We start from the raw sequence: 13,846 nt of genomic DNA, 5'->3' as shown, positions 1-13,846 counted from the left end.
TTCAACTACAAGATACGGACGTTACACTGGACGACAGCTGACAATGTAACAGTGAATTACACATATTGACCCTAAACACGTTTTGCTGTTCAACATAATCCCACACATGTTTGGGCCTGAACATGTCAATCTTCTAGGACTAAAGTACTCACGGAAATGAAAAAAAACTGTTTTTTCGACCTCAGATCTTAAATTATTGCAGTTAATATACAAAATATGTAAATATTCAAACAACTAAATTAGTACTAATTGGGCCGTGGCACAAATACAGCGTATCAAATGTTTTTATGCCTTTTTACACGCAAAAGTGTGTAAAAATGTGAATAAAACAGACTATTGTGAAACAGGGCATAACCAGGTGTAAGTTGATCAAGGTGACCTATGACACCTTGACGACAGGTACGTAATGCCTATAGTCTGTTTCTGCGATGTCAATTTGGACTTAGTTTTATTTTTGAATGTTGAAAGTGCCGACAAATTACCTACTGTAAAGTACATTTTGTATTGTTCACTGAGATCAAACTAGCAAATCCAGACTAGTACTTTTCGAGTTGTTTTGTTATTTCGTATTTACAGCTACGTAACACTTTGTGTCGATTTTTAAATTGAGAAAAACAGTTTTTTTTCATTTCCGTGAGTACTTTAGGAACGTGTTTATGTTCGTGTTCTACAGTTTAGGTAAATAATCTCTGCAGCCTATGTTGTGTTCCACACATCTCTCGGAATGCAATACATGGTGAGTTTCTGTCCTTGTTAATGCTAAAGCCCTAAAACGTATCATGTTTCTGGTTTTTAGGTTTGGCCGAAAATGACGCGACTTGTTCTCTTTATCTGATTTTTTGTCATGACAAGTTCATTTGAAATAGTTCGAAATGAAACAAAAGTCGTCAGCTGTGCAACTAGAGATAAAACGAGGATTAAAAACAAGTAATCTTCATTAAAACTCCTTACTCGACTGCTCTCGACAAGCCTAAACGGATTTATGACACGGCGTCTGGACTCAAGGAAACAAAATCATCTTATTTAAAAATATATGTCTACAAAATATAAAATACAATCCAAATCGAGCCCAGAACAAAGCTTAATTTCAGAATCTCGCCTGTGAACCCTCAAGATTCGGACAAACCTTACAGCAATCTAGATTTGCTTAATCTTTCAGTTGCATCACTATATGATTTATGATCAAGGATCTGGGAAGCATGGTGACCGTAACTTTACTTCGGTGGAGATCCCAAAAATCAGATTGTGGAGGCGTGAGTGTTTGTGTGCCTGTCTTCTGGTCTGTGTGTCTGTGTGTCTGTGTTTGAACGCCATGGGGTTATGTTTGTTTGTTGTTTAAGGCCGCACTCGGCAATATTCCATCTATATGACGGCGATTTGTAAATAATCGAGTCTGGCCCAGACAATCCAGTGATTGACATCATGAGCATCGATCCACGCAGCGAGCCTGACCACCCGATCCCGTTAGTTGACTCTTACGACAAGCAAATTCGCCTCTTCTGGCAAGCATGGGTTACTGAAGAAATGGGTTTCACACATTGTACCCATGTGGGGAAACGAACCCGGGTCTTCGGCGTGACTAGCGAACACTTTAACCACTAGGCTACCTCACCAGCCCTCCAGTCTGGATGACTGTACGTCATGTGCCGAGGACGTGGATCAATGCTCGTGTTATCAACCACTAGTTTTACTATCCCTGATTTATGGCCGCTGTGGTGCATCTAGAATAACGCCTATAATTGCTGCGAAACCGTCCACTCAGTACCAGCAACTCTAATTTATGCAGATAATTAATTAATTAAGGTAAGGGCTTCATACCCGGATACTAGCATACGTTAAAATCTGAACATCGGGTGTTTTTTGTTTCTATTTAAAAACAAATACATAGCCAATGAATGTTTTAGTCTCTTCCAACATTGTTTGATAGGCATTACTTAGAAGTTGACGGATGACAAGACACTATTTTATGGATAACAACTTCTTTAATCCTGTGAAAAGCGACGTTTCGGTATAGACTGAATGAGGCTGACTGACTGATATAGAAGATTTAACGTGCGCTTTCCGACTACAGCGTATTTCGCACACGGGCCTGGCCGGACCATTTAGTGTATTCCGAGAAGGGTGAAAGTGGTGTGTGCAACCAAAGAGGGGGCTTTTAGGGGTTGCTTATATTGATTTTTTGAAATTTTGAAATTTTGAATAAATGCCGAGGTGGGTGGAGGAGGGAACTAAGGGAGCCGGGTGAGGTGGGTGTTTGTATGTTTATTGGATTTTGGATTGGTAGATTAATTAATTTTTAGATGCGCTTAATTAGGTCTGTTTTGATTAGGAATACGCCTAGGGCCTTGAAGTTTTCTAGTTTATTTTGAGGGTTTAGTATTTCATCTAGAGTAGGAACCTTATTTAGATTGAGGGTGGTTTGTAGTGTGGTTCTGTGTGTTTGATAGTGGGAGCAGTGAATGAGTGCGTGTTCTGTGGTTTCGGGTTGTTTGCAGTGGGGGCAGTTGCCTGTGGTGTGTCTTTTAAGTTGTTTTAGGTGGTTACTACTGAATGAGTACTTACTTACTTACGTTTGGAGATTTAACGTGCGCTTTCCGACTGGAGCGTATTTCGCACACGGGCCCGGTCGGGCCATTTAGCGTGGTTTTGAAGGGAAAATAAAGGTGTTGCAACCAGAGGGGGGTTTTAGTGGTTGCTTATATAAGTTTTGGAGATTTTGAAATTTGGAATGCATGCCTAGGGGTGTGGTAGTGTACCAAGGGAGTGTGTTGGTGTGTGTTTGTTTGTTTATGTGGTGTGGTTGAGTGTTTTTAGATGCGGATCATTAGATTGGTTTTAGTTAAGTATACGCCTAGTGCTTTAAATTTTTCTATATTATATACTGAATGAGGGACATAGTACAGAATATATAGGTGGAGGATTAACAGAAAACAACAATTGCATACATGAGTGGGATAACATTGGTAGGTGTGACAACAAAGTGATGATGCTTTCACAACACGATGGACAGAGAACACAAGGTGGAAGCCAATAGGGTCATGAAGCCAATAAACAGGATAAGTGATTATTGTTTGATGAGTTCATAGTAGGCGGGTGGGATAAAATAGCCTTGATCTTTGTTGATTGATGGCTTGTGGCGGCGAATGTGGACTGCTTCTGTTAGTTTTCTTTTGGTGAAATCATGGAGGTAGTTGGCGAGGATTTGGACATTGTCCCAGTTGATGATGTGATTGGGACAGTTGCTGGTATGGTCCGAGATGGCTGATTAACTGTCGGATTTAATGGTGGAGGTTTTAGGCTCTTTCTTTCTGGTGTTGATTGGGCGGGATGTTTTAATTAAGCCTTATGTTTTATTGATGTATGTATATTTGCGTCTCTTAGCATGTCAGATCCGATGATCGAGTGGACGGGCGCCGGAATCGCCCTGATTATGACCCTTGATCTCTCCGCACTATCTCCGCGCACGTGGGTTTCATCAAAGTGGGAAAACCGCCTCCGTGGTCTAGTGGTAGAGCGTCCGCCCGGAGAGCGGAAGGTCCGGGGTTCGATCCCCGGCCGCGTCATACCAAAAGACGTTAAAAGATGGTACTTCTTGTTACCCTGTCTGGCGCTCGGCATTAAGGGGCTAAAACAAGGACTGGTCGGCTCGGAGTCAGTATACTGTGTCTGAGTGGGGTATCCATGTTAAACTGCTGCAAGGTATCTCAGTGAGCTAGCACTATAAATCGGCATCAATCTGGACCAGTACAAGCAGCCACACAAACACACACGTACATGCACGTCGCTATATAAGTGCAATCATCTTGGACGCGACGTTAAACCCCACTTCACCTCACCACCTCAATTTCTTACTGCCCCCGGCCGCGTCATACTAAAAGACGTTAAAAGATGGTACTTGTTGTTACCCTGTCTGGCGCTCGGCATGAAGGGGCTAGAAGTCAGTATACTGTGTCTGAGTGGGGTATTCATGTTAAACTGCGGCAAGGTATCTCAGTGAGATAGCACTATAAATCGGCATCAGTCCGGACTAGTACAAGCAGCCACACAAACACACACACGTACAAGCACGTCGCTATATAATCTTGGACGCGACGTTAAACCCCATTTCACCTCACCTCAAAGTGGGAAATGTTTCTTGACGGCACGTCATGAAGAATACTCCCTCAGGAACAAATGCAAAGAACATGTTTTGTAACCTTTTCACATGTTATAAAAGAACGTTATCTCCATGTTTTTTTCAGCTGTTGAAATTGTTTTTGTTGCAATCTTGATGTGGGAAGAAGCATTATATTAATATATTTTAAAAAATAAAGTCTTGCCTCGTCTTTTTTATGCTCACATTACAAGATAGAGTGAGTGGGCATGGTTTTACTCCGCTTTTAGCAATATTCCAGCAATATCACGGCGGGGGACACCAGAAATGGGCTTAACACATTGTACCCATGTCGGAAATCGAACCTGGGTCTTCGGCGTGACGAGCGAACGCTTCAACCACAAGGCTACCCGACCACCCCTCACATTGCTTTCTTTTCACATATGCTGATGTGTGTTCCGTTTGGCATAAAGGGAAAAATAGCTGTGAAACTTATACGAATGGACCACTGAAAATCAGTGATGACACCAGGTGTTTGCGAAAAGGGCAAGCATGTCCTGCCCTACCGGTAGCACCCGCCATTCACACAATTCGCATACGGGGGTCGGTCGAGTAGCCTTGTGGTTTAAGCGTTCGCAGCACAGTAGTATTCCTGTCATGCGACGTCGGCCTGTAAACAAACCAAACAATCCAGTGATTGATGAACCAGAAGATACAGTGACACGATGGTGCATTTACAGATTTCAACTACATTGACATCCTAGCTCTAATGATCTGACTAAGTACTGCAAGCTGTAATGCAAGCTGACACATTCACAATATCATTAAAATCAGATCTTAGTTCTCGCTACCGCTAAACAAAGATCTGAGGACATCCCATTGCTGAGTTCGGCGTTAAACAAACAATAGAACCTTTATAATTCTTGACATGTGAAATGGGCTTAATAAATTGAGAATGTATCGATGTTACAAACAAGTATATGGGACAGAATACTATGTTTCAAATAAGATGCCCAGAAACTATAGATCTGCACTAGCCAAGTTTCGATGTGGTGTGGCTCCTATTCGAGTGGAAACCGGTCGATACGAAGGTGTACCTGTCAATAATAGAAGATGTTTTCACTGTAATGACAGCGTAGAAGACGAGGTCCATGTTTTGTTTCACTGCGCATTATATGATGATATCAGGGCAACTCTTTTTAATGAATGTATTGCTAAGTCTTATAATGTTTTAGATATGCCTGATGTCGACAAACTTTGTTTTATTTTCAGTGACTCCAGTGTGTGTTTTATACTTGCCAAAGTCTGCTTTTTAATTCTTAATCGTAGAAAACATCTTTTATATGGATAACTTTTTACTATATCATCTTTATATCATTTATGTATAAATTCTGTGATAATTCGTCTCTCATAATTCTATTGAATGGTTCTGTACATTTTATCTATGTCAAGTTGTATAAAGCTGTTTTATGTATGTACAGGAGTGAGACGTTAATAAACTATTGTCTGTCTGTCTGTCTGTGATAAGTTGTTGTGTACAAAAATTCAAAACCAAACTTATTTTGGAATATAATTTCAATATGTTACATGTGAAAACAAACCACAGATTAAAATGAACACGTTTCTTCAATGTTAGAGCAATTCTACTCGGCTTTTACTGGTTACCTAAACTATTCTGTAGTTATTTCATGGTCGCATCATTTAATCACAGAAAACTTGCCACCTTCTCATCACAGTCCATTGTAACATAATGGCTTCTTTTGTATCATGTAGTCTGAAGCGCACAATGTTCTCTGTAGAGTTACGTCCCTTAGTTGAGCCAGAATCCGATGATCCCAGATTCGCCCTGATTGTCAGGACCATACATGTTCTCAGTGGTTGAACAAAATGATAAACGTCTACGACTGCATCACTTTGTGCTTTCTGGCCACAGGAAGCTGACTCGCCGTGATGAACTGAATTAAAGTTCACCAACTCGAATATAGTTATGGGATCGTGACGTTAGAGGCAGTTGAGGCACCAGACCGTCTAGACAAGGAACGGCCTGAGAACAGAAAGAAATATATATTTTATTTGACGCGGCATTTAGATAATCCAGCCTATGCCAGACGAGCCAGTGGGGACATCGTCCGACGCCGTCAGGGTATGGCGACACGCAATCAACTAAGTCACAAAGCCAAATTAGTCGATTCTTACGGCATTGCCTAAAAGTCGGGCCGGGCGGGCCAAAGTGTTATTGGCTAATTACTTCATTATCGGCGATCATACCTACATATTATTGATGCAACATACACACATGACATTAATGAACAATCACCAACAAAAAACGTGAAACATAATTAGGTATTTCGGAGTAAATCGGTTGAAATCCCGAAAGTGGAGCTGTTTGTAAGCGTCGCTGATCTAGGTAACATGTAAAAGAGCAAACGTTAAACGAAATAAGATTTGAAACGTATCAAATACTTCTAGCTATCGCGATACAAATTTCCATCTGTCGGCATAGCGTTTATATTTATAGGGTAGTACTATATCTATGTAAATACCACTTAATAATGTCACTGTTCATCGTGTATAAAGCAGACACGTTGGTTAAAGTAGACCTCTTCTCCCCATACTCTCAACAGTCTCACAAGTGTTCGGTCCGACTTGGCCCGGGCTGTCAAAATCAACTTAAACCTCACAGATGTAACATGAAATGGATTCACATCTATAGATTATTATTATATCCATCTAAATATCCCTTTATAGTGTCTCAGATCGCGGTTTTTAAAGAAAACAGATGCTCAAAGTGAAGCCCTTTTCCCTCTACATTCTCAACATAGTCTCTATCAGAAGTGTTTTGGCTTGTGCTCGGTCCGACTTGTCCCGGGCTGTGAAAATCAATTATACACACAGATGTATCATCAAATGTGTTAATATCTGTAGCTTAGTGTTGTATCTACCTATAAAACACTTTATAATGTCACAGTAAATCGTATTTAAAGAAAACTTGGTGCTCAAAGTGAAGCCCTTTCCCCTCTACATTCTCAACATAGTCTCTCTCAAAAGTGTTTGGCTTGTGGTGGATCCGACTTGGCCCGGGCTGTCAAAATCAACTTTAAACACACAGATATATCATCGGTGTCTAGCCGGGAGAGCCACATTTCAGAAATGGCTATTGCCGGTAGAGCCACATTTTCAGCTGAGTGCATTTCACCTATTCTAGCGGGTAATTACTTAATCCGATTACCGATACCTTTATATGAGTGTCCCACATTTAAATTATTAAGCGTGGTGTTCTTTAGAGATATCTTTAAATGAGTGTCCCACATTTAAATTATTAAGCGTGGTGTTCTTTAGAGATACCTTTAAATGAGTGTCCCACATTAGTTGGACTTTGAACGTGCAGCTCACAATGCCGTGACTGATGTATTTCCTGGGACATTAGTTAGAGGGTGTTTCTTTCACTTCACCCAATGTTATTCAAGTTTCTTGTTATGCAATTTAAACTATAATGTAATTCAGAGACATTACGCATGCCTGCACACTTAGAATGTTATTCAAGCTTCTTGTTATGCAATTTAAACGATAATGTAATTCAGAGAAATTACGCATGCCTGCACACTTTGACGAAAACAACTGCACATACACAGCCCGGATGTGATGCAGTGAGGCTGCAACGTTCCCACAACTACTTGTGTGCAACGACTTCGGTATGTGCTACCCCCCAGAGATAACATTAACATACACACTTAAACTCACGATAAACTCATAGACACCAACAGGCATTTATCATGAAACATACAACTGCGCAGTTGGTGATCATGAAACGTAAACGATACCCAAAATTGTTTAAGCTGAAAACGCCCAGCCGACAGGTAGCAAACAAAGTAACGATTTAAGCTTAAGTCAGCGAGCCTGACCACCCGATCCCGTTAGTCGCCTCTTACGACAAGCATAGTCGCCTTTTTCGGCAAGCATGGGTTGCTGAAGACCATTTCTACCCCGGATCTTCAGATGTGACATGTCTGGGACTTAGCTACTTACCGGGCCAGTCCAATGTCCGTATACCTTCTCTTCTGCCTCCTTGGAGGCATTTCAGCGTGTGCTTAGCTCAAGGCAGGCAAACAAATAACCTTCTTGTGGATACCCGCCCACGTAGGAATATACGGTAATGAAAACGCCGTTAAAGCAGCTAAACTATCCCTCAAAATCCCAGAAATAAGCTTAAACTTACCCATCTCAAAATCAGAAATTAAAAGTGTAAACAAGCAAAAAATCACAAAAATGGCATAACCTATATCTAAACTCAAATAGCCAAATCATAAAAGTGCTCAGCAAACCACTAACCAAACCAAAAATTCTCCATCCATAAAAAAAATCGACAGAGTAATCACTAAACTCCAAACAGGACACACCAACCTAAATAACCACCTAAAAAATTTAAAAAAACACACTACAGGTAACTGCCCACACAAGGTCTGGTGATGGACTATAAGGAAGATGACGAGGTGAAGAAGCTGGCGAGAAGAGCTGCTGCCCTCCCTCTACTACCTCGTGACAAAGTGGATGATGTGTGGCTTGATGCCATTGCGGACTCTCCTGCTGGCCCTAAAGTGACTGCCTTCATGGACTACGTGACAACCAGTTGGGTTCAAGGAGGGGCCTTCATGCCAGAGATTTTGAACCATTTCGAAAACCAAGGCCACCGTACCAACAATCACCTTGAAGTGTGGCACAACAAGATAAAGAAACTTGCCAAGAAGTGCCATCCGAACATCTAGGAGGTAGTGAAGCTATTTCAGCGAGAGCAGTCACTCAAAGAGGTTGCAGTCCTGAGACTCTCTCACCAGTGGTCAGAACCTTCACGAAGAAAGAAGTACAAGGCAATCGATGCACGTATTGCGTCCCTCAAGATCCAGCTCCTGAACCAACACCTGAGCGAGATGGAATATGCTGACCACGTGGGCGACCTCCTTCATATGCAGTAATGACATTAAATGCATTATGATATTCATATGCTATTCATATTCATCAATGTAAAGTTTTGATGAATATGTTATCCTTGTTGAATAAAAAATGAGAAAACAAGACTTGTTTTGTTATATACGGTAACCTGTTAGAATCACAAAGCATGTTTTGACAGCATAGCCGCGAGAGCCACATTATACAATCACGCAACCATAACCATTGCCGCGAGAGCCACATCAATTTGGGCTATCTATTTTCGAAATGTGGCTTTGCCGGCCTGTAACCATATCATCAATGTAGAGGGAAAAGGGCTTCACTTTGAGCACCAAGTTTTCTTTACATACCGCGATCTGTGACACTATAAAGTGGTATATAGGCAGATATTATATTATTTTCTCTTGGAACATCTATAAGATGTACAGCTACATGTATTTACCAAAAGAAAGAATCTACGTTTTTACTTCATTAAATAAACATTCACTCATTGAACATCTCCAACAGTTTTGTCCATGTTGAGATCCATGTTGAAATTACTTGTTACATTTATATAGAACAGAACCATATTTGTGATTAAATATGATTGTGGATACATTTACCTTGGCTATATTTTAAAATTCAACAATAGCTTGCGTGTGGTTTGTTTGGAAGCAAAAAATCAACTATTGTTTGTAAAAACCATTTGTGTGTGTTAATATATACGTTTTTTAAAGGAAGAGGTGTTTGAATAAATAATTATTTGTGTGTTCACAAACCCCTATCATGTAATTATATTTTCCTGAATAACATGTTGTTTGCATGTAAAATAAATGTCCCTGTTCACCTATGTAGAAAGTCAATAAGCGAAATAAAACTGAGTAACAGACTGTGTATTATAGTGTGGCAGGCTCAATTATGTACATAACTTTTAATTAAGATTTATTAGTTAGTAGTAAGGTTATATGGCCTTGTTACCATTTACTGATTAGTTTATTACGATATTTACATGATAAGAAGATATTATTAGTTATAATATTAGTTATGTTTTATACCTTAGTATTTTATACCTTAAACATTCATTCCATAGCTCTGTAACATTAAGTAAGCTTACTCTCAGTCTAACTTCCACTAATTGTCACACTGCATGCTTTTGACTTACAGCACTCTTTGCCCCAGCGCCCATGAACTATGTGACAACCAGTTGGGTTCAAGGACAGGCCTTCATGCCAGAGATTTGGAACCATTTCGAAAACCAAGGCCACCGTACCAACAATCACCTGGAAGGGTGGCACAACCTTCACGAAGAAAGAAGTACAAGGCAATCGATGCACGTATTGTGTCCCTCAAGATCCAGCTCCTGAACCCACACCTGAGTGAGATGGAATATGCTGACCACGTGGGCGACACCTTCATCTGCAGTAATGACATTAAATCCATTATGATATTCATATGCTATTCATATTCATCAATGTAAAGTTTTGATGAATATGTTATCCTTGTTGAATAAAAAATGAGAAATACGGTTATATACGGTTTTGTTATATACGGTAACCTGTTAGAATCACAAAGCATGTTTTGACAGCATAGCCGCGAGAGCCACATTATACAATCACGCAACCATAACCATTGCCGCGAGAGCCACATCAATTTGGGCTATCTATTTTCGAAATGTGGCTTTGCCGGCCTGTAACCGTCCAGTCTATTGTCTTGTTGATAGGCCAAGCTGGCCACAGCTACAACAATGTTTGTTGTTGAATTTTAGAAAATCAGTTGCTATTTGTCACCTCAAGGCGAGATTTATTGCTGCTTTCATTTCTATGTGAGGATTTGGATTTGTAGAAGGATTTATTCATATTTAAGGTTAGTTGGTTATTTATTTTATGATGTTGTATATATGGATGTTTTCTAATTATTGCGATTTGAAATAATATATATTGTAGAATGCATTCTTAATTTGATTTATTAGAAACATAATGCATCTTGTATATATTTATAGTGCTTGATGAACTTACAGTTCAGTGAGTAATTATTATCTGTATCAAACAGTATTAAACACAAAACCTAAATATATATATAAACTAAGTAATATAAACCCCTCTGGACAGTAATGGAAAGTAAATGTATGTCTGTATGCTTGATGTATGTTTGAAATGAGTGGCTGTTGTACTATATATTTTATACACTATTTTACCATAGGATATCACTTGTATATAGTATTCTGCATTTGTATTTCTTTATTATGCAGATTTCTCAGTAGCAACGTTCACCGTTCGATCATTGTCACGGTATTACGAGTTCAGGTATCACCTATCTGGTATGTAATGTTCGTTATCACTCTATATCATATTAATATATTTTGTATCTGTGTATTGATGTATTGTACGGATACGTCTGATGTATTGTGTAATGTAAAGTAAATGCTATTCATTTTAATGGAAGTGATATATATATATATATATATATATATATATATATATATATATATATATATATATATATATATATATATATATATATATATTAGAAATTTAAAGAGTAACTATAACGGATTGTATATATTTATTTCTATGTTATATTTGCTTATGTTGTACTTTTATTGTTTCAGACTGAAATTAAGTACGTACATTCGTACTGATTATAAAATTAGCCTCACCCCCAAAAGCCTCACCCCCAACAGCTGTTTGTGATTTATTTGGCCAGTAGAGCGCCTAATCCATTATCGGCCAACACAAGCACGGTTACAATAGATCCATAGAAATACGATTGCATAGACGATCAATTCAGAATACAACAGGTGTAAGGTGTGGCTAATTTAAATGTATCTCGATGATTAATTGTAATGTATTTCGCAGGTAATAATCAATAAACATTGTGACAGAAAAACAAGTGAAGGATTGAGTTGAATTTTAGTTTTGCGAAAAAGGTCCGTGGTTTCTGTGGATGAAACTAAGTTTGACAATGTTGCAAATGATCACTTTCTTTGACTTCATTACGGATTCCTCAACCTGTATCGAGGAGAATTGTTTACAGTTAAGTAAATATCTAATTAAGATTTCTTAAAGCTGTCACGGTGGCAAATTCAAACTTCGATATCATGGTACACAGTTCTTTTGTAAAGTCAGATTGGGAGTTCGAGATGGCGCTATGTATTTTTATCTCGAATTTGAAATAAGCGGTTAAATTTATATGTTTTGTTTGTTTTTGTTTTTGTTTAATGCCACACTCAGCAATATGCCAGCTATATGACTGAGGTCATGCAAATAATCAAGTCTGGACCTGACAATCCAGTGATTGACATCACGAGCATCAATCCACACAATTGGGATAAGATGACATGCATCCAATCAACCAAGTCAGCGAGCCTGACAACCAACCCGATCCCGTTAGTCGGTCGTGATCGGAGAATAGGTTCGAGAGTTCGGTACACACATACGTGGTCAATATCTCTCATGTTGTGGATGATAGGGATTTTGTCATGTTTTGAAGAAATGTCATCACTGGCATGCTTTTGATGGTACACAAAACGTAAGCTTTACCTCGAACATGCTAGTTCCGGTCACAAAATATATGCTTTATCTTTTACTGATTTTTGTATTAATAACATTACAACGTTTCTCAAGGATTCATTAAAGTGCATTTTAAGCACCTAAAATTGACAACTAACACCCTGATCGCAAAACTCCTAACGATTTTTACTAAAAATAGATTGGAAAACATTTGCTGAACCCGAGATTTGAATGACTGACAAATCCGTACTATCTCATACATAAAACAGCAGTGTAAACATGATCTAACATGGCTTAATGTGGAATGTGTCTAGGATTGTAAACTGTCCATATTATTCCAAATTGTAAGCATACACATGTGTCATGTCTTTATTTGGTTTTGTGTCTCTACCCGCAAACATATGTGGCAAGATACACCTTCCAGGATAGTGGACGATGTGGACACTGACGAAAATTTCTACAACATGTCCAAACATTCCCAAACAGACAGAATCATATGCTTTCTGAAAGTCAATCCAGCCTATCGTTGTTGTCGTTGTCGTTTTTGTCGTCTACGTCATCATTATCCTTCAAGGATAGTGGACGGTATGGACACTGGAATATTTCGAATATTTGGAAATGTGTGCATTTTAATTAATATAAACACTATTTTAAGCGTCAGGAAACGGGATTTTTCTTGTCATGAATGGCGAGTATAACAACTTGGGAAGCTAGCTTGACATTTCGTTAGTACGGTCCTTATACTGTCTTTGCCTTGTTTCTCCTGAATCTCATTAGTTTCAAAAGAAACAGATAAATCGGTCATACAATGCTTTCATTGGATTTATCAAAAAGGACCATATTAGGTTTGTTCGCTTGGATACGTCTGACTCTGTATGTGGGCGTATTCCAAAGAATTTTATATGTAATTATCATTTCCCACGACGCCCTCTGCATATTCTGGGTCGTACCATTGATCAACAAAATAAACATTAACATTGATATTCAGTACTGCATCAATGGGTCGTTTAGGAAAATCCATTGAATGACTTGTTTTCAGTCTTGACATGCTTCACAAGAGGATCTTCAGATAAATAAATATGTGCAATAGTGCACGATTAAATTCAATCATGAAAGGCCTCTTTGTTAATCACACCATAGACGTTAAAATATGGTGATCATCCTCATCATAAACAGCTATCATCATCATTATCATTATAATTTTTATGTTCCCGTCACAGTACATCGTATTTAAAGAAAACAAGGTATAGATATAAACACATTTGATGATACATCCGTGAGTTTAAAGTTGATTTTTACAGCCCGGGCCAAGTCGGACCGA

The 13,846-nt window shown here is 38.9% G+C and overlaps 1 protein-coding gene across 1 annotated transcript in view; it reads right to left on the bottom strand.

Annotated features, from left to right (window-relative positions):
* Positions 1-5,478: 5,478 nt before the first annotated feature.
* Positions 5,479-13,846, bottom strand: part of LOC139471531 (transmembrane channel-like protein 3) — a 57,284-nt gene continuing 48,916 nt past the window's right edge. The window contains exon 20 of the mRNA XM_071253906.1: positions 5,479-6,137. Within this exon, the coding sequence (XP_071110007.1) occupies positions 6,079-6,137 (59 nt within the window). The 3' untranslated portion in view covers positions 5,479-6,078. The remainder of the gene's footprint in view (positions 6,138-13,846) is intronic.

This window comes from Haliotis cracherodii, unplaced genomic scaffold (assembly GCF_022045235.1).
Source record: "Haliotis cracherodii isolate W230 unplaced genomic scaffold, xgHalCrac1.p SCAF_23, whole genome shotgun sequence".
Taxonomy (NCBI): domain Eukaryota; kingdom Metazoa; phylum Mollusca; class Gastropoda; order Lepetellida; family Haliotidae; genus Haliotis; species Haliotis cracherodii.
Note: the sequence above shows the minus strand (reverse complement) of the source record. Positions and strands in the feature narration are given on the sequence as shown.